This window comes from Scomber japonicus, chromosome 1, assembly GCF_027409825.1.
Source record: "Scomber japonicus isolate fScoJap1 chromosome 1, fScoJap1.pri, whole genome shotgun sequence".
Lineage (NCBI taxonomy): Eukaryota > Metazoa > Chordata > Actinopteri > Scombriformes > Scombridae > Scomber > Scomber japonicus.
In genome coordinates, this window is record NC_070578.1 from 24,676,636 (window position 1) to 24,697,565 (window position 20,930).

At 36.2% G+C, this 20,930-nt stretch overlaps 1 protein-coding gene across 2 annotated transcripts in view; it reads left to right on the plus strand.

Annotated features, from left to right (window-relative positions):
- Positions 1–14,244: 14,244 nt before the first annotated feature.
- Positions 14,245–20,930, plus strand: part of spi1b (Spi-1 proto-oncogene b) — a 162,504-nt gene continuing 155,818 nt past the window's right edge. For both annotated transcript variants that reach the window (XR_008321665.1, XM_053324459.1), the window contains exons 1-4: positions 14,245–14,626; positions 15,152–15,242; positions 16,920–17,116; positions 19,156–19,306. Coding sequence is in view for 1 of the 2 variants with exons in the window: in XM_053324459.1 (XP_053180434.1) it covers positions 14,585–14,626; positions 15,152–15,242; positions 16,920–17,116; positions 19,156–19,306 (481 nt within the window). In the remaining variant the exon portion in view is untranslated. The remainder of the gene's footprint in view (positions 14,627–15,151; positions 15,243–16,919; positions 17,117–19,155; positions 19,307–20,930) is intronic.

Below are 20,930 nucleotides of genomic sequence, written 5' to 3' on the forward strand. Positions count from 1 at the left end.
GGTCAGAAACAAATAAATACTGCCAGACAGACCTTTTTTATGTATTTGGTATAGTCAAGTAGGTCAAATAGTAGTAATATCAAGCTATTTCGGCTCCATTGTTGAGTATCTGTGGGATCAAATAACTTAATTATAATCCCATAGGCATCAAGCAATTGAGTGAAAATTGAGTGAAACTATGAACAAGGGGTGGGAGGTTAGGGGGCATCCTTTTCCAAGCTTTGTCTGAGAGGAGGCCCACAGTCTCAGACTTTGAAAATCCTTGACTGAAAGGATACGGTAAAAAATTCTTTTTAAATCTGTCCAAAAACAATAGTCAGGTACCCAAATAAAGACTTGAATGGTTGTTCTTGTCATAATCATTCCTCCTGTTCATACTTGTCAACCTTGAAAAGTGAGTTGGCATTAGGGATACTGGCCTAGACTGGTTCAAATCCTACTTAGCAAACAGAACTTTGTCGGTAATGATCGGTGGTGCCTCTCCCTCTGTGGCCCCTCTGGCAGGTGATGTTCTCCAAGGCTCTTTCCTTGTCCCCCTCCTGCTTCTGGTACGTATTTAACCATATTCACTACATTTTTATGCAGATGATATGCTAATGTATGTCCCCTTAAGGACCAGTGACGTTTCAATAATTTGTTATCTTGTCTGTCAGAAAATAAAGTGCTGGATGTCCAACTGAATAAGACATAATCATTTTAGGTCCTCTATCATCCACGCAAATGTTAAATAAACATCCTGGCTTTCTGTCTACAAATGTCAAACCTGCAGCCAAAAGCCTGGACAATGACCTCACATTTGAAAAGCATGCCCAGCTATATTACTTCCCTAGAGTGCAGCCTCTGATCTGCCTGCTCTTAACTCACAACTCAAGACTGAAGGTGGCTGGACTTTTGCAGTCAAAGCCCCTGAGCTGCCTGACATTTTGAGGCTTGTAGAATTAGTGACATCGTTTAAATCATTTCTCTAAACCTATCTATCTAGAAAGGCTTTAAAAATTGTTACTTCACAGTTTTATTTCTAACATGTATTATCTATTTTATCAATTACTGGGCTACTTTATCCCTTCATAATACACTTACAATGTAAGTGTTGGGGACAAATTCAATAAGCCTCCGTCTGTGCAAAAACAAGTATTTTAATTTTAAGTTTATCTGAAGCTAATATGTAGAAGTTGAACACTACGTTATTCCACCTCAACAGGGAAACACTGTCCGAGGAGACGCAAAGAAGGAATTTGATGCTGAAAGACTGCAAATAGGAAATCTATCCATTTTATATGACTAATAAAAACTGCTGAAGCATCATATAAGCTTCAGATAAAATTTTAAATGTATTTATGCACAACTGTGTGGATTTCCGCATCCATCATTTACATTGAAAGAGCATGTAAAGGGGATCTTTTGATAGCCAGTATGAACAGGAGGGATGATAATACTGAGCAAAAATGTCTGACATTGTTCATTTGGGTACCTGACTGTTGTTTTGAGACAGACTTGAAAAATTGTGAAGCTATTCTATAGTTACCATGAAACTCTAGGCAGATCTAAGACAAAAACTTGCTTTGCAAGTCATATTCCATATTTCTATGCTTGTTTTGGTCATTTTAAAGATAGTGATGAATATGTCATTATACTGTCATATTGTAACATAGATGCACTTTTCTCTACATTTCCCCCTATTTTCTGTCATTTATAACAGGTACAGGAACAATAATATAGGCAGGCCTACTTTTTTCCGTACATTTCTATATTTATCAGATTTACCAGGTTTCCTTTTCAGCAGTTTGAATTTCACTACATTGGATCACAAAGCCAGTCTATTCAACAGATCTTTAAAAGTAGTCACAATGAATGACCAAAACCAGAGAGCTAAGCCTTATATCACAAATCTTCAATAATTAATTTTTTGGTCAAAAAGTTGGCATAACATCAACTTTTAAGCTGATAAGGTGACTTTGTTGGCAAACAGTTAATTTGTTGGTACTAATGGATATAACCTACAGATTCATAGGACATGCGTTATCTTTAATAAATAGAAAGGCCTGTCATTGATTAGTTCTCAATGGCCCAGTTGGAGTACACTGCTATCCTATCTGTCTTGGAACAGAATCACTCAAAATTTTAAAACCACAGGCTGTGCTGAGAGTAAAATAGATAAAGACTTTTAATGGAAGTTGGAAAAAATTGTGATGGAAAAAAGGAACAAAATCTTTGGATATTTACATGTGTTAAGTTACACAAACTTCATTCAGAATGAAGGTTGAGAGGGACAAATGAGGGATGACATACAGTACCAGTCAATAGTTTAGACACACTTTCCCATTCACATGAATAAGAAAGTGTGTCCAAACTATTGACTTGTACTGTAAACAGCTGCTGTTAAACAAAGCTTGTTGGTTGGGTAACGGTGCATAACACACAAGGCTAAATGCAGTGGTAAGCTGATATGATTTGATTGGTTCATGTTGGATGGGAAACAGAGCAGAGAGAAAAGCTAGAGGGAAAAAAAGCTAAAGGAAAAAAAAGTACAGCAAAACAATAAAGTTTACATTAAAAAGAGTGATGAGTCCTGCCTTACTTGATAACATAATCCCAGTTGTTTTTGACACAGGACAGTAATGGGTCATGGGAGCAAGAAAATATCAGGGTGAGACACCATTCTCTCTGCAATTGTGTCTCTGGTATAAAAAGACATCTCAGATAAGTTGAAATGGAGAAACCCAACTATTTCCAGGCAATATCTGGAGTTGTTAGGAAGGTAGCAAACAAAAAACGGATTCCACCACAGGAGCTGACTGCAGGAACAAGAAGCTTTGTAAGGGCTGCTGTCATGGCCGGGTTCCTGGATGGTCAACAATCCTTTCACTTCACATCTAGTAGCACTCCCAATGTCCAACTGTGCAAAAAGGTTTTTTTTTATAACAGACGCCCTGACCACCAGGTGGTGTATGTGACAGGAGTTTACTACATTAATTATGACATTTGCCCTGTCACCAGCCCAGAAGAAAATCATTATATCATCCCAGCAATTGGATTAGACATATCCTCTTATTGTTAACTTCATATGTTTTTGCTGAAGCTGTAACTGATAAAGAAAGTTTTGCAATAACATCAGTTTGTCCTGAGCTGAAGTTGGCAGACTTATCCACCTGTTTGTCCCCTTTAAAAATAAATAACTAAAAGCTCTGTATGTCTTAACAGTGTTTAAAAGGTTACAGAATAATTAAAATGGTTTACATTTTCAGATTTAAATACCATCATAATAATAATAATAGTAATAACAACAACAACAACAACAATAATAATTATTATTATTACTTAATTTGTATGGCATCTTTCATACAAAAACGCAATTCGTTGTGTTTTACAACAAAAAAATCATATGTATCAAGTGCTTCAAATGAAAAGGACATAAAAAGAACATAAAAGCACGTAAAAAATAATAATGTAACAAGACGGAAAATAATATCCATTTGAAGTAAAAACTCAATATATAGAATGCATACTTCAGTGGTGGTAACTTGAGACTAAATAAGTGAAAACTCAGAAAGCATTTCGCTGTGTACACAATCTGTAAATCTCTCTCTTTTCCCAATGGACACAGCCTCACCACCGGTCTTGATTAACCAAAATAAGCCTCTTTCAGCTTACCTCAGAAAGTCTTCCCACAGGTTTAACCTCCTATCTGTGTTAGGCACAACCCGGGAATGCAGTGGTGCTGTGTCTTAAAAACAATCTTTTTGCTCAAACCTACTAGCTCATAAACTCATAAAAACTCATTTGATAATAATGATAATAACATAATATAATAAAAAACAAGCATAAAAACCCACATACACATAAAAGAGAGTATATTTTCAATAGTAAAACAGTAAAACAGTAGTATCGTAGTAAATAGTAAAAAGTAAAGTAAAATAGATAAAACAGAATATAAAATCAGACTGAAGCAGACTGAACGTTTTTAGCTTTAAAAGTTTCACGGAATAATTAACAAAGGCTATACATCCCCAGTTTTCTTTTGGCTGTTGCTGAAAGAAACCTCCAATAAACCAGCAACAGATAATCACAGTTTTCTTTAAGGCAAATATAGTTAGCAATGTACTGTAACTTGGTCCTGGCCCATCTCTTGATAAGGGCTTTGTATGTAAGGAGAAGGACCTTAAAGTGAATTCTGAATGTCACAGGAAGCCAGTGTAGTTCTCTTGATTCTGGCTAATAGCTGAGCTGCAGAATTTTGAATGAAAATATAATACCGTAATAATGATGAATATGAAAATGTCTAAAAAGTACAAAAGTATGATTAACAGTTTAAAACTGTAAGACACACTCTGTCACAGTTAAACTAACAGCATGTACTTTGGGGATGTTGTTTTTTTACATTGGTCCTAAAGTTCTCCGATTTTTAAAAATAGACTGGCTTTAATAGGCGGACTTAGCAGAGTGAGATGTGAAGATAGCAAAAAAACATGATTAATATCCGCACTGAGTCATCTTTCTGACTCTAACTTGAGCAATACAAAAAGAAAGAGGAACTTCTTGTTTGGTGGGATAGGGGCCCAAGGCCTTTTATGGTTGTTTCTGGGTAATGTGCGTGTTTGTATGTGTGTAGTTCAGGATTCATATTTTTAAAAAGGTTCAAATAAAATGTCATTGAACAAACTGAGACACCAGATTAGGTCTTCTACTGCATACAATAGTTGTACTTTTAAGATAGTTAAGAAAAAATAATCTTTCCATTGTGTAAATGTGTGTGTGTGTGTGTGTGTGTGTGTGTGTGTGTGTGTGTGTGTGTGTGTGTGTGTGTGTGTGTGTGTGTGTGCGTGTGTGTGTGTGTGTGTGTGTGTTCGTCTGTGTGTCTGTGTGTGCGAGTCCATGTGCCTTGTGATTCACCCTTGTCTAATAATACTCACAGCCAAGTCTGATGGTTGATCTTGTGGAGTCCATGAAATGAGGAATCAGGAATAAGAAGTGAGAGGGCTGGATGTCCCTTTGCACGTATGTCAAGCGACCGTTCCATGTCATTGTGAAACAGATGATGGCCACTGAAACCTCTGGTGACTATCAGCCAGGAAACATAGATCTTCTGCGTGGACTGTCCACCCACAGAACTGAAATATTCAGTGCAATGATCTCTTGTTTTTGAAAATTTCAAGAGAATCGTATGTGAAACAGAATACATTTTGGATTCAACTCACAGACCAGGCACCATTTTTTAGGCTAATACAATCTTGTTGATGCTTGCTGGATTGCTTGTCAGGCTCAGTGATGATGTTACACCAGTTAAAGGCTCAGAGCAGGCAGTGCAAAATTGCATTGCGTGTCAAAGTGACAATTTCTACAGCCTGCAGGCAATTTGTGGCTCACACTGTAATGGACACTGCAGCAGCGTCAATATACGGTACAATAAATCATTTGATATATGTCATTGTGTTGTTGTTTGGGTTTTTTAAAGTTAAATTTGCATCCATTCCTGCATTCTGTTTACAGGCCAATATGCATATATACAGTTAATCACATAATCTCTTTTTAATTTAATGTATGTCCACCTTTTTCACTTCAGTTCTCTAATTCAGTTTCTAATTCAATGACCACTTTAACAAATAACATTTAGCACGTACATATAAAAAGGTAGTTTTTATATTCTTGTAATGTATTATATGTGAGGAGATTATATATTAATCTATTAAGGTACTGTAAAGGTAACTTAAAATTCAACTTAAAAAGCATATTTCATAACCTCCTGGATAAGATAGATTTTTTTCTCTTTTTGCATAAGCTCTTCACCTATTACAAAATCACAATGGTAGCAGTGGCTCTGTTAATTAGTGAAGATCATCTCATTCATTCAGTGGAAACAAAATGAATTAGCTGATTTGAATGCATGTCATTTATTTGAGCTTTATATGCTACAGGAGTGCTGCCACTGCACTGACAGTCATAAAAATCACAAAATAGTGAAAATAGTTTCACTGAAATGCAAAAACAGTGTCTTAACTAAATGCTTAACTGTTTCTTTATACTCTGCCACTCTGCTTTTTCAAAATCAGAATCAGCTTCATAGGACAAGTATGTTTACGCATACAAGGAATTTGACACAACCATTTTTAGGAAGACATACATAAAGCCAAAAAAAGATTATTAAACATCTCACTACTGCATAGATGGATTAAACTGCAAACGTAATACAGATTTTTAAAATGTGGTTGCAAAAATATAGTTAGCTCTCAGTACTATGTACTATGCATTGTGTACTATGCATTAAAAATGTGCAATTCTGACATTTTATCTGATTTTTGAACTGTAAATATTACTTTAAATATGAATTGTAAGTATTACTGGAAGTGTAAAAACAAAAGGAAAAGCAAGAATGGTGCTTTTAAAAAAATGCTTTATAATAGACATGCAGTGTTGATGCAGAGGGATCTGTTTCATAGTGTCAGTGCTCATCATTAATATCTAGTAAATTTGACAATAATTAAGTTCAGCGCTCAAGTCTAATGGAGGCTGTCAGCTTTATGACCATTAAAATGAAGTTGTCTAGATGTCATTGGAGTAATTGAAGTTGTCATCATCAGAGGTTTCAAATTTGATTCACTGAACTTGTTTTGTAGGAAGAGTTTGTCACCTTCTTGTTTTAATAAGGAAGAAGAAGAAGGAGAAGAAGAAGAAGGAGAAGAAGAAGCCTTATGGTACCAACCTAAATTGGTAGAATTAAGGAAGTTTTTAGTTCCCCTGCTAATTCAGAGATATATAGAAAGCCTGTATTTTTCAACCACCTTTGGCAATTTGCTTTCAGTAGTTCAACAACTTGTGGACACCTTTTCACCTCATGACTGGCTGCTGTACAGAGGAGCGACGGTAAGACCGGAGCAGATTTGTGCTTAGAGTGAGACTGTGGGCGTTTCCTGACTTTCCTTATACAAGCATGTTGATATGAGAGGACATTTTAGTAATACTTTGTGTATTGAAGGTGCACAGTGTTGTTTTTATAAGCTGATAAATCTCTTAAAGTTTTTAACCAGCACTATTTTCTTAATGATTACTGACATTTTATTACCTACAGAACTGAGTTTTTTGTCTGTTTGCTTCCGTTTTAATTTTGACCATGAAGTCACACAAGATTAAATCAGTTTAGTTTATTACTAATATGCTACTTTGCACATAACATAAGTTTGAAGATAATATCAAATTAGACTCTTCAAGAACTTTTATTTCTCTTGATAAAACTAAATTGAATTAGGCTGGATTGTATTGCTTGTCTTGCTCTTCATTATACTTCAGCATAGCTAGAGAGAAACATGCAGTTTAATTAAAATACATTCATAAAATGTTATGTCTTTTTCAGGTTTTAATATAAATGCTTGGATTTTTTTAATGTAACTCACTGATTTTATTTTAAAAAGTGGAGTTAAAAAGCACAAATTGATCTGAAGTGTATGCAGTTGAGTTTGTTTCAGTTGTTTATGGGGTAGTAAATGTAATTAATGTTTTACATTTTACTTAAAACCTTACAAAATATAAACTTAGTAAGTACAAGAAATGCTGTCTTACATGCTTGAATGTTTAATGGTGAACACAATTGACTGTAGGATTATTCTTTTCTTTTCTTTCTTTTCTCTTCTTTTTTTGCAAAAACGTTTTTTTTGAATTACTCAACTATGTCAGAAGAAATGGTGAGCGAAGATGATTACGAAATTTGAATACTGCCACAGGAGTTACAGAGTGTGGACATCAAAAACCTGCAGTCATTCTGGTCAAACTGATGTTCTGCAGAGGAGGAGTGCAACACTTCCTGTTGCGACGTACCCTGTATCCTGTTTTCCACAGTCAGTGGTCATGCGTGTCATTCCCCTCTGCAAGGCTGTGTGGGCACGATCTTGTGACCATGTGCTGAGTATCTTCTGAAAATTAATCGAGGGGGATGCCGCATGTCTGGGAGAAAGAAAATGTCAGCAAAAAATATATGTATTGTAACAAAAGAAATGTATCTAGTGTTGAGAAATCAGTATGACTTCAGTGACTCAGGCTAAAAGTCTAGGCACAGTAAATAACTGGACCATTTAATTACAAAATCCCTGCATTTTGAAGTGTTAAGTCAAAAGCTGTAACAGGACCATTCACTAACCAAGAGACTGCTTCCTTAAAACTATTAGTAGTCTTTTGAACATGAGTGCGTACAAATATAGTGATAAGAACATTGACACCTCCACAAAGCAGGCCTGAAGACTCGAGGGGCCCAAACTGTGTGACTGTGAATTAAGAGGTGCCAGTATAACTGTCTGCATGCTCATATGGGCTTTAATCATCGGAGATCTTTATCTTTTAACTGCATTCACACAAAAAACTGTGAAGTGCTCGGTTACACCCTGTGTTGGGACCAAACCAGAATGCAGCACTTGGTCAAGACTACATCAAGGTCGCAAGTATGTAATTTCACAGTGTGTCACTTACACTTGAGAATATATATCAAGGCCGGGTACTGTAGGATGTTTAATATACCTTATTAGATATGCTGTTTATACAGGGTGAGAGCAGCTCATTCAGTTTCGTGCAGGCGGACGCAATAACGTGAACACCTTTTCAAGTCCAATCCAACGCAAAAGCTCTCTGACAGTATTTGAGACAACAGTTGTTTGTTTTTGTATTGGTTTGCAGTAATGTAAGACATATTTCTTCCATTCTTTCCCCCTTAAAGGGATTTTTGAGGGTTTTTTCCCATATTCATTAATTGAGGATCTAAGAATAAAAGATGTGTATTATTTGTGATATTAACACAAATACATTTAACCTGACTTGACTTCAGCATTTTGGGAAATGCCCTTATTTGCTTTCTTACAGAGAATTAAATGAAAGTATCAATATCCTTCTCATGTCTCATGAATGAATAACTACCACCAGCAGTCCATCAGCTTGGCAATAAAATCTGGAAACAGGGGAAAACAACACTAACCTGATGCATCAGATGGTTTGTAACACAGAACCATCTGAGAAGTTGTCCTTGGAAACAATTTGCAAGAAAAACAAAACTTGGAAGGGGATTGGTTGAAACATCTTAACTTGGGAGACAGTTGGATTTGTGACCACTGGTGGTTTAAAGTACGTAACTTGAAGACTGACAAAATGAATTCTTGCGTCATCTTGTGATGTTGTGATCTCATGAACGCAGCTAAAACAGCTAGGCATGGTAACAAATTCTGTCTGCGAGGGGTTAACAGGATTCCCATCATAGATACATAAAGATAACGTAGGTCTTGATCAACGTCCTATTTCTCCCATTGATATTATTCCTGCAACACTATAGATGGATGAATCATGTGTGGTTGTGCTGTATCATGTTTTAACTGTATTCCTTTCATTTACTTTGTGGCAAGGGACCGTGTGAAGCAGCACATTCTTCCTCTGACAAGTTTAAGTTAAATTCATGAAGAAAAAAAAAAGCACACAGTAAAACACACACTTGCTCAATTCAACACATTCAGGGGTTTTTCTGCTCCAACCTCACTCTGTCTGGTGGTGTGACTAGTTTATGGTGGCCAAGAAATTGTTGTGCAACTAACATCACAGTGTCAGTTCGGTGACTTAATTCTTCTTCTTTTTAGGTGTTACTGTTACGCTACAGCTCAGCATTTAGTGTTGTTATCCTATAACTAACACAAGTTTCATAGGATTGCTTTAAGTAAAAATCAGCAAGTATTATTAGTAAAATGTAGTTTAACTAAAAAAATAAACATACCAATCGTAGTATAGTTAGTATAATACTGTGAGTGTTACAGTTTTGTATGTTATATTATTGAATTATCATTATTACTGATGCACTAATGTTAGTGGTATTGTTTTAGTTGGTTGAGGTGGAGCAAATAAGTAATGCATGCAACATATTTTAAAGGCTCATTGTATGTTTTGTAAGTACACGGTCGCCCCTTAAAGTTGGAATAAAATATTTTTTACTTCTTCTCATGAAATGATTGTGACAATGTGATTTATTCTTGATAGATAAAGTGTTTATATTCTCAAAATTGTATTGCTCACTCTCATTGCACCTGGTCAAATGATTACTGATGTGTATCAATAGAAAATAAAAAGAGCAATGTGTCTGAAAACAAAATTATTCCAACTTCATGGGCGACCGTGTACATCTTTAATTTATGAAGTATTTAGTAACTATAAGAGACTGATTAATAACATAGATTGAAATGTACAATATTTCCCAGTAAAAGTATTAAGTTGCATCAAGTGTAAATATTAAAGAAAAGTACCACACATTTCTATTTGATTGACTGTAGAAAAAACACCCTCTGTAAGCTAATACAACAACTTACTCAAAACGTTTTGTGGAGTTTAAATTGATGAACACATCTCTAAAAACAAGTGTCACATGTGTTTCAGGGCATTTCTTTCACTTTGGACTTCATGTTACTGTGTCCACCAGTGTATGTGAAAATGTATGTGTAATAATTCTGGATCCCTCAAACTCTGCTGCTCATGCTTACGTTATTAGCAATGCTATTTTACTGACATCATAGTCATTGTGAAATCATATGCACATGACAAATGGAAAAGTTTCGGTGAAAGAGATGCATGACATGTGATCGGGGTAATGATGTTTATGTCTTTATGTTGTTGTAATGATGTCTTTTTTAAACTAGCACTTGTAGTTGATGTAGAGTTGTACTAAGTTATGTGGAAGTTGATGTAATAAAGCCAAAAAGCAAATCTGTCTGACTCTGTTTACTGAAGTTTATGATTTGTGTTACTCAATCTTGTGAATTATGTCATTTGTATACACAGATATGTTGCACACTGTACAGTGACATCAAATACATTTCAACATTATCCCTTTATCCTCTTTTGGTAAGATCCAGTAAAATTCAAAACATTCTTAATGCTCGCTGTGTCCTACAAAAGAGGTCAGAATGTCGTTATTAATTCAGCACCTGAAGCTAGCAGGGAGTGAAGCAGGCTGGAGAGTGGATTGAGGACATTTGAGCATGCTGTATATTGTAGGAGAGAATGAGTACTTAACAAGGTTGAAGAACAGTAGATTAAACCTCAAGACGTTCATATCACACACAAGTTAAAAGAAATACATGCTAACAAGTCAACCAGCTCTTATGGAGTCCTGGATCATCCTGCTCATAAGGCACATAACCGGATTCATTTAAAGGCAGCCTTCAAGGAACTGAATCTGAAAGAAAGGTTTCTAGTTCCTCATTTAATAACATACCATTGTTGCAGTGTGTACTTCATCTCTCAGGCCACAAGGAAGACAAATAGATTGACACTAGTACAATTTAAAACCAGACTTCATGGAGCCTAAAAGGCACCACACAAAGAAAAGAACCAATCTAAAAAAAAAGATCCTTTATATTCAAATAGTGGGTGAAATTTCACAGGAGAGCTAATGTTGAATCAATATCAATGTCTAGTAGGATAGTAAGATAAAGATACAAGTTTATACAGTAACTATTAAAACAGAAGTTAACAGTATTTAATTGCATTTCAGAGGGTGCAACAATGATGAAGTTTTCTTATTTTGACCATATCTTTAGTCTATGAGTGCACTGATGACATTGTGTTGACACTTATTTTAAGAAATCAAATTCATTCTCATGTAATAAAATATATAACACTTCAGAAAAGTTTGTCGGGTCATAAAGTGCCAAAGAATATAAAATGCCAGCACGGTTTGCCTCTATGAGTGTTAACTGAATGTTTTTGTTGTGTTTGTTTCATTTTACCAAGTTTTGTCAAAACTGACCGACCCATTATAAATCTTTATAAATTTAGCATAAAACGTAATTACCACATGATATTGTATCATATCTTTTTATTAACTTTATTTCCATCAGTTATAACAAGTTTTGCGCTTCTCTTTGGAAGCCGTAGTTTTATAGGCCTGTGAATGTTATTTATGGATTATTTTGACTGTGGAGGAAACAGGAGGAAACATATTGCGCTATTTATCACAGACCTCTTAGTGTAAAGATGTATTTAGTCCATTTACTGTAAACCCTCAAACATTTTTAAAGAGTGGTACAAAATAGCATCTGTGGTGTTCCCTGTCAAAACTGACCATTATAGTTGTATTAATGTTGTATAGAAAGTGAGTTATAGAAAGTGATCAACAATGTGCATTATTGATTTGGCTTTTCCACAGTTCAGTTTTCATCCACAGTAACACCAGACTATGAGAGGTGACATAACCATTAGAATCATTGGGTGGCTTTGCTGTAAACTGAACAGTCCTTACAGTAAAGTGATTTTACTTCAATGACAACACTCAACTTTTGAATTTTGCTCTGTTAATAGAGTTGGAGCTCAGCATGTCCCAAACGGCCTTCTTTTCAGTTAATTTGTTGCTCGATACAAACAAAAATGTCACCAGGAAAAAGACAAAAAAGAAATATGTTTTGGCTTCACTGAAAATAGTTGTGGTGGAAATAGTGCCTGGCTTGCTGCAGCTTGCTCTGTGTATTAATACTCTTGGAAAATACTACTGTACGTGACATCAGTTTTGCTCTGGCAGCTGTTATTAAGATGGGGGCCGGTTGGGGTAGTCTGTGTGGTTTTAACAGCTCACCAAATATGCTCGGGTAACTATGGTCCATCAGTTAAAGAAAACGGGTTGACATATCGATCGAAAGCCATTTATATCACAACAGACATGAAAACTACACACAAAAAGTATAATTAATATAAATATTATCAATAAAATAACTGTTTTCCCCATTAAGTATGACATTTCCGTTAAAGAGGATTTGCATTGTTTTTAATGTGTTGCTGAGATCTCAACCCCCTGAGGAATAAACACACTGGCTTTGGTTAGAAGATAAACATAACCTCAGTATTTTGATCTTAGACAAAGGTAATATTTTCAGCATCACTGCCTTATCATAGTGCTGCAGTCTACTTCTTAAAAAGACTGTGCTAACAATACACACTCAGATTTGTGCTACTGTATGCCGTTACTGTACTGTGCTGTTAAACTGTTATCTAGGCTGTTATCTGCTACAGATCTTGTGCTATTTTCAAAAACAGCAAAATATGATGTAGCTAAATACCAAACGTATATTTTGACACAAAGAAATGCCCCGATGCCTTATGAACATACAGTAGACAATGCATTACCCACCTAAACAAATGAACTTACAGCATTTTTGTTTAAATTCTTTTAATCATCATTATTTTGCAGCAGGACTCAATTCCCCCAAAGAATTGCTAAACATTTCTGTTCTATGTGATAATCACAATCTCTATTCACCTTGGTGTGGTTACAACACAGATACTGTACCTTCATCTTATCTTCCAGCTGTGTATGCATCTCTCTGTGTGTGTGTGTGTGTGTGTGTTTGTGTGTGTGTGTGTGTGTGTGTTTGTGTGTGTGTGTGTGTGTGTGTGTTTGTGTGTGTGTGTTTGTGTGTGTGTGTGTGTGTGTGTGTGTGTGTGTGTGTGTGTGTGTGTGTGTGTGTGTGTGCGTGTGTGTGTGTGCATGCGCATGTGTGCATGCATGCGTGTCTGTGTGTGCGTGTCTGTGTGTGCGTGTCTGTGTGTGCGTGTCTGTGTGTGCATGTCTGTGTGTGTCTACATTTTCCCTCAACAAACTTCTGTTGACAGTGTTTGGTGTTTACATCACCAAACACTTGCTACACTTTAGTCCATCAGTTTCAGACATGCAGTATGAACCTCGAGTGTATTCTCGTTTACAGTGTCACACTTCACACACAGTGTAGTGGCCGCTAAAAAAATTAAAAAACCCTTTTGTTGCTGTGAATCCTGCTGTTGGTGTGTGTGAACTGTATATTCTAGCATATCTTTCACAAACATATGTTTTTTAGCATAATTAACTTTTTTTTTTAAAAAGCTTGGTGGCTTTTTGTGGCATTGTGTGTAAATACATTTAGAGTTGGTGGAAACTGGAGCATTTGTATGCTTAAGCAAAAATGGCCAATAAAATCATTTTTTAAAATCAATGATTATAAAGTGGAGAATATAAATGAGTGTTTTATCATGAGGATTGTATTTAATCTGTACTCATTGATAAACACTACATTATTGACTGTAGTGATCTTGAGACCAAACTTTGTCACACAGAGTTTATCACCTGCATTTTAGGAGAAACCTACAAAGAGTTCAAGACTTTCTGATGATTGGCTGCTTAAGGGAGGGGACAGTGTATAGACCCTGATAAATGCGAAGTTTCATGGTCTCTCCTGACAAATCATCAATGACCAGGAACCTTTTAGCAGACACACTCTAAAGCTCCCACCCACACACACACACACATTTACAGAAGTCAAAAGTTCCTTTTTCATTTTACAGCCAAACAGTGGGGCCTTGTTTTTTTAATTTTATTTGATAAATCCGAAGGCCTACGGGAGTAGTTCAGCTCATAAGTGTATGCTATACAATAAGAGAGAGAGAGAGAGGGAGAGAGAGAGAGAGAGAGAGAGATATTTTTTGGTTTTCGTTGGGTGAGAGGAAATTTTGAAACATTGTGCAATGGTGCCGCAAAAGTTTTGAAAGGTTGTGAGAGCGTTTTGCCTGCAAAGTATCTGAGAGTCGGTCCGTTGGAGAAGAGGTCTCCATGTTGCATCCATACAGAATGGAGAGCTACCTCATCCCACCTGTAAGTATAATTTATTTTATTATTATCTAAACTATTAAGGGACACACTTGTATTCCAGTGTCAGATTAGTTTATTGAGCAGCTTCTTTAAATTCAGAATTAACCAGAAACATGTTTAATATTCAAGAGGATCAACAACATATATCATTTAGATGACTTAATGTGATCTGTACTTCCATTTGAATACAGGATACAAACTGTAAGAGTCTTTTATACTATGAGCAACATGAAAATGAAACTCTAAAGTTCTTGCGAGTTTCAGAATAGTGGTGGCAAGAGAAAAAAAAAACGCTGTCAGTATGATATAAAAACTATTGCTAATGCCTAAGCCAATACACAAAAGTAACATGTTTAGAAAGAATGTGAACATTTTATAAGAGAAGGATGGTAAGGATCAATAGATTGTTGTTATGGTATATAATGCACTGTGTGTTGTCTCTAGCATATATTCCACCAAGTAAAATATTTTTCATTCTTATTTTTCTCTGCAAATGTCTCTAAAAAATATTTGTATTTGCTGTTGCAGCACACAGAGGAAATGTACGATCCTGAGATCTACAGGCATCAGATTGCAGAATATTCTTATCCATATGTTTTAGATGCAGACATTCAGGCAGGTGAGTTTTACTTCAATTTTATTTTTTTCATGGACTCAGTGTTTGAAATGAAGTCATCACTTATCATTCATAACTTTTTAAATTTTTAAAGTTAAATGAACAGAAATTAATTTCAAAAGGCAAATGAAACATTGTGGGACAAATGTTGATGAAATGAGATGTGATCAACTGAAACCACTAAAATTAAACATGTTTTCACGCTCTCTTTTCTCACTGACATCAAATACAGCCGTCATCTGTCAGTTTATCTACAAATAACACAACATGTTCTAATGCGGTGACAATGACTTTTCGGTATATTGTACATAAAAAGCCTGCAGTGTGTGCAGCTGGAGCGCACCACATCACGGTGTATGGAACACAGGAAACAGATGCCATTTCTTTCGGCCGCTACAACTACAGACATAGAACAACTTTCGCCCCATGGGGTTTTGTTCATACAAGTGAGGTGCTATACTTTCTCTTGTAATCAACTGTTTTGAATATTCCACTAAAATAATCTAAATAGGGAAAAAAGATTTTCCTGATCTTATAGCAAAAAACTGCCCCTCATCTTTAGTTGTCTTTATGATAAATATGTAATGTTTCATCTTTAATATCTATTTTTAATATAATTAAAAATACATAGACTTAAGCACTCAACAGTGATTATCATTGTGATGCACATATAAAAAATGTCCTTACAATGTTATAGTGTTTTTTAACCAATTTAATTTACTTACACACTGTTTTTCCTCATTTGTTTCCATGTGAAATATGCCTTTTTTGCTCTTTTGTCTTTTCATGGCACACTGGAAATATGTAAGACATAAACTTGTAAAGTGGACTTGTTTACTTTTCTAGTTTGATTCTTAACCTAAATCCTCCTGACTGCCTGAAAACCTAGAAGTATCATTTTGTTAAATCTTTTTTCAGTCTTTCCAATTTTCATGACTTGATCAATTTGTTCCCAATTACTTCTTATCAGTGTTTCAGCTTTAATTATTGCTTTTTTTGATGGAACTATTTATTGAGTTCATTGCCTTGGGTCCTAATATAAAGTATCACACACTATCAGGCATTCTGTCAATAATTTTGTCTTTGTGGAAAGATTGTTGGGATAAAAGCTTAAAAAAAATCTTTAAAGAAAAGTATACATTTTCATTTTACACACTATCCAAATGAACTTTAACCCCCTTGAAATAATAATAATCAGCTTTTTAAAAATGTCGCCATGATGGGTGTAGGCTATCTTACAGTAGTTTATTCTTGGAGTCCCGAGGGACCCCAGTTAGTCGTCTTGGTGTGTTAAATTTGTTGGTAGGTATAGTTAAACAAATTCTGAAAAACGGCCATGGACAACTTTTTTTTTTAAAAGAGTGCAAACTCAAGGTCAACGGATGCAGCAATTCTGCTTGTGTGGCAACAAACAGGAAAGGGCTTCATGCTGAAGTCAAGCACTATTAGTAAGCAGCTTGTTGCACTTAGCAATTTTAAATATTTGACAAAGATGACAGTCAGCCTTTTTCATTAATCATTTCTAAGCTTTTAAACATGAGTTAAATCCTTTAAAGTTAATTGTCTTCTTTGTATAAAGCTATGTGTTCACTTCACATAGCCAGTGTTGAGGTAGCGAAGTGGTGATAGCTTACAACAAAGTTTGTGGTCATGTAGTTGTTTCTCACCTCTTCTATTTAGATCACTGGGACTACCACCCTCACCCTCATGTGCACCCTGTAGAGTTTGAAAACCTTCAAGAGGCAAACTTCACAGAGCTGCAGAGTGTGCAGGCTCTGCACCCTCCTGGCCTGATACGACACGAGACCATACGATATGATGCAGAAAATCTACTGGATCCAAATCTTGGGGCCCACCCTCATATGTTACAGCAGCCAGTAAGTGACTTTGCCACCCACCAACACATGCATGTACCTGCATACAAACAGTTTTGAATATACAACAAACAATTATGTGGCCAAAGTGTGCATTTACATAAATATAAATGAATAGGAGATCTGTGTAATTTATTTACTGATGTTTGTTACTAAGTCAGAGTTATTGATGAGTTGAAAGTATCCCATTATTAGTGAAGACCTACAATGCAAAGACTGTTGAAGAATGGTTATGATGACTGTGATGATGACACATGAATGAAATAAGTAAGGAGTTCGTGGGGTTATTATATTCACATTTAGACTCCTAATTAGACAGAAGGCTCTCTGTGTTTTTGATGCTCGTGTAGTAAAAATATAATAACCAGGAAACAGCTAGAAAATGTCATACAGAAACTTCATGATCAGCTGTCTCAAAGATTCGCTCAATGATTTTGTTTTGGTGCCCAATAACACCTCTAAATCCTAAAATGTCCTTCTAACTCATTGTCGATGTCTCAAAACCCAGCATTGTTCTCAGTTTCAAATCATAGAGCACATTTTGGAATTTGGAGGCGTTTTAGGGTCCTTTGACAAAATCAGGAAGTGAATCTTCAAGTTCGAAAAACAGCTTTAAACTTTGTTTTATTTATTTTTTCTTGGACTAAGATATTAAGGCTCAACTTAGTTCACACAGTGTCACAGCAGCATGCTTCAACCCTGCATTTGTGATCCAATGAACCGGAACTGGAGCTTTTGGACTATATTAAAGTACAGTATGTCTAACCAAACTAGCTCTGTCACTTTGTACTGTCTTAAAACTTATACTATTAACTTATTCCAAATTATTGTCACAATTATAGGATTTGCAAACATACCAAATACATCAAGCTAAACTACAGTTAATTCTGTGTTTGAAATGGTTGATATCTTTCTCCATTTGAGGCCAAAAAAAGAGCTGTCATGGATTTGAATATTTCACTCAGTGTGTGGATGTTCAGTGAAGCGCTGGAACAAATGAAGATACTTTCGATGTGAAGGTGTCAAACATGAAATATAATGCATGTTCTATGAGGTATAAAAATATTTTAAATTACTTTATATTACTTTGAGGAACTTTCATGCTCACATAGTTTTAAACACACCTAAACAAACCAACTGTTGTTTGCAAGTAGGAGTACTGACATTTTCAACCAAAATGTATATAATGTTTTATATAATTTTATCAAAAGCTCTTAGATTATACCTTTATCAACTACTGCTCACAGATGGACCTCAGTTTGTAATTTGTACATCTATTTCTAATAATTGGCTTTCACAGTAGAATGGGATGTTGATTTAACTGCAAGACTTTATAGCCAAGTGTTCAGTATTTTGCTTTTTCAGGCCCTCTTAAAGAATGGGGCACAGATACACTAATATCAACATATACCCATTAAAACACAAAAAAACATTTCAATTGAGCTTCAAAGAAGTCAAAAAATGTGTACTTTTAGGTCGCATAATGGTTTTCACTGATGAGTGAGTGAAATGTCCCTTTAGAAAGACAGGACCATGTTTACAATGTCGGGAAATGTGCATGTGTGGGGAAAAGAAAATTAAGTGTTAATGCATCAATTGGTGATCCATGTGATATGTAATGTGAAAATCATTCTTCACACACAGGATTTTACATGCAGACTTCAAAGAATACGTTGACAAGTGTTGCCCACCCAGACATACAGCTATAGCAGCGTCCACACATCACAGCTCATGCAGAGAGAAATGTTGCTGTGCTCATGTACAGTACAGTGAAAGGCCACACTACAGAGTCTGATGTTGAGTGCAGTATAATTTACCAGTAGTAACACAATCTATATGTAAGGCATACATGCAGTAAGATATATAATTTAAAATAAATAAATAACTAACTAAATAATAATACATTTAATTTGTATTAAATAGAGCAATGCACAAAAACATCCCAAAATAGTGGCTGTTTGAATGCAATTTTGGGGGTATTACATTTCAAATGTATAGAGTTTAGAATTTAATGTGTATCAATTTTGGCACCTCTGTTGAAGGTAACCTTCTTCCCACGGGGCTTGTATGCGCCACATGTGTCCCAGCGCAGCTCTGATGATGAAGAGCATGGAGGCCGAAGTCCCCCACTTGAGGTGTCTGATGAGGAGTCTCTGAGAGATCGAGTACCTTATGTCACACCTGGAGAGATGGGTAAGAAACCAGATTCACAAGTCCACATACTGTACGTGCAGAGGGTGAGCAGCGCTGAGCTTTTAACCAACTGTACTGACCATGTACAGAGTCCCAGTCATCCAGATAATGATCTATCTAGAAGGGCTAAGTCACAGTCTCCTTTGACTTGGCATTTCTATATGTGCTGGCCATGCACCTACTGCACTGGTAATTATGTAACAATAGCCATATTTGTTTGAATTATCTGATTTCTTGATTCCCCGTTACAGGAGAGGATATGTGTGCATTTGCTTTAGTATTGAATTATCTTACCTTATTGTTAAGTAGTGAGTTGGTCTCCTCTTACCATGTAAGAAGGAAAGCTGCTCTACAGGCCCCATTCTTGACAACTGGGCCAGTGTAAGGATGGTGGACGTTTTGGCATTGAGTCATGTCAGTTTTGGCAGTGTGATGCTGACATCTGAACATGCAACATTAGAATGAGCTGTTCTTATGCTGCAGGCAATGGATCTTCACTGGATGTGGGCTGTTGTTTGTCTATTATGAACTGGAATTTCTTAGGTGGCCTTCCTCCAAGATTGGATTTTCACATTGGGTTGTGGAAGTAATCCAGCAGCCCTGTCAACTTTAATCAGGTTCTTCTGCATAAATGTGTTAGCCTGCACCTTGTTTGGTAAACTGATGCCAGTGACACAGGGTCCTTGTTTCAGTGGACCTTAGCTCAGTGTGATGTCCTTTTGTCTTTATAATTAGCTGCAGCTCATGGACTAACTATACAGCCCCTACATGTCCTCTTTCGGACAGTTTTAGGCTCTGACTTGACAAGCTAATCTTTGGGCTTGTTTCACAATTGCGAGCACTGCCTACACGCAGACTGCAAGTCGTGACAGACTCAAGTTTAACAAATGATTGTCTAGCACAAAGTTCAGCCAAATTTGAGAGTCCTGCGGGGCTTTCACATGTTCATGCATGTGCCGAAAGTCAGACTTTTATTTTGATTAGTAAACCATGTCAAAATCAAAGTGGGAGGACATGATCTCATGTTTCAAATCGTAGCTTGCATATTGCAAATTTGGGTCCATGTTGTCTGCAGTGTCAGAGGCCAAGTGGTGTGTGCTTAATGTGCCTTTGTAAATAATTGCATGGTGTTCCTTTTTATTCAAGCACAGTAGGTGAGCACGGCAGTGCCAGTAATTGCATGTAAACTACCTCACACGTACTTATAGCAACCTAGCCAAAGTTGCGAGAGCAGATAAATAACTAGGTAGTTCTGGTTGCAGCAATGGAGAGACTATTTGTCCAGCTCCAGGCCTTTCAGATACATGTTCCAATCTAGATTTATTATCACTTACACGGATACTGGTCACCTGACTCTACAGTTCCTCTCAATTCTACAGTTTCAGCTCATTGTTTTCATTTCCAGCCCACAACTTTACTGTTTCGGTTGAGTCTTACCGCTCTCATGTTGTTTTCAGTCGATGATGGCTGTTCTCAGCAAAGAAGCTCTAAACCCACTTAATTCTATCTGCAAAGCACCAAATGACAGAAAAAGTGAGTGACTAGCTGATGAGCACAGCAGCTAAAGAGCCACATATTTCCCAAAAGAGTCAGTGGAGACCAACACAAAGCTAAAAGGAGCGTG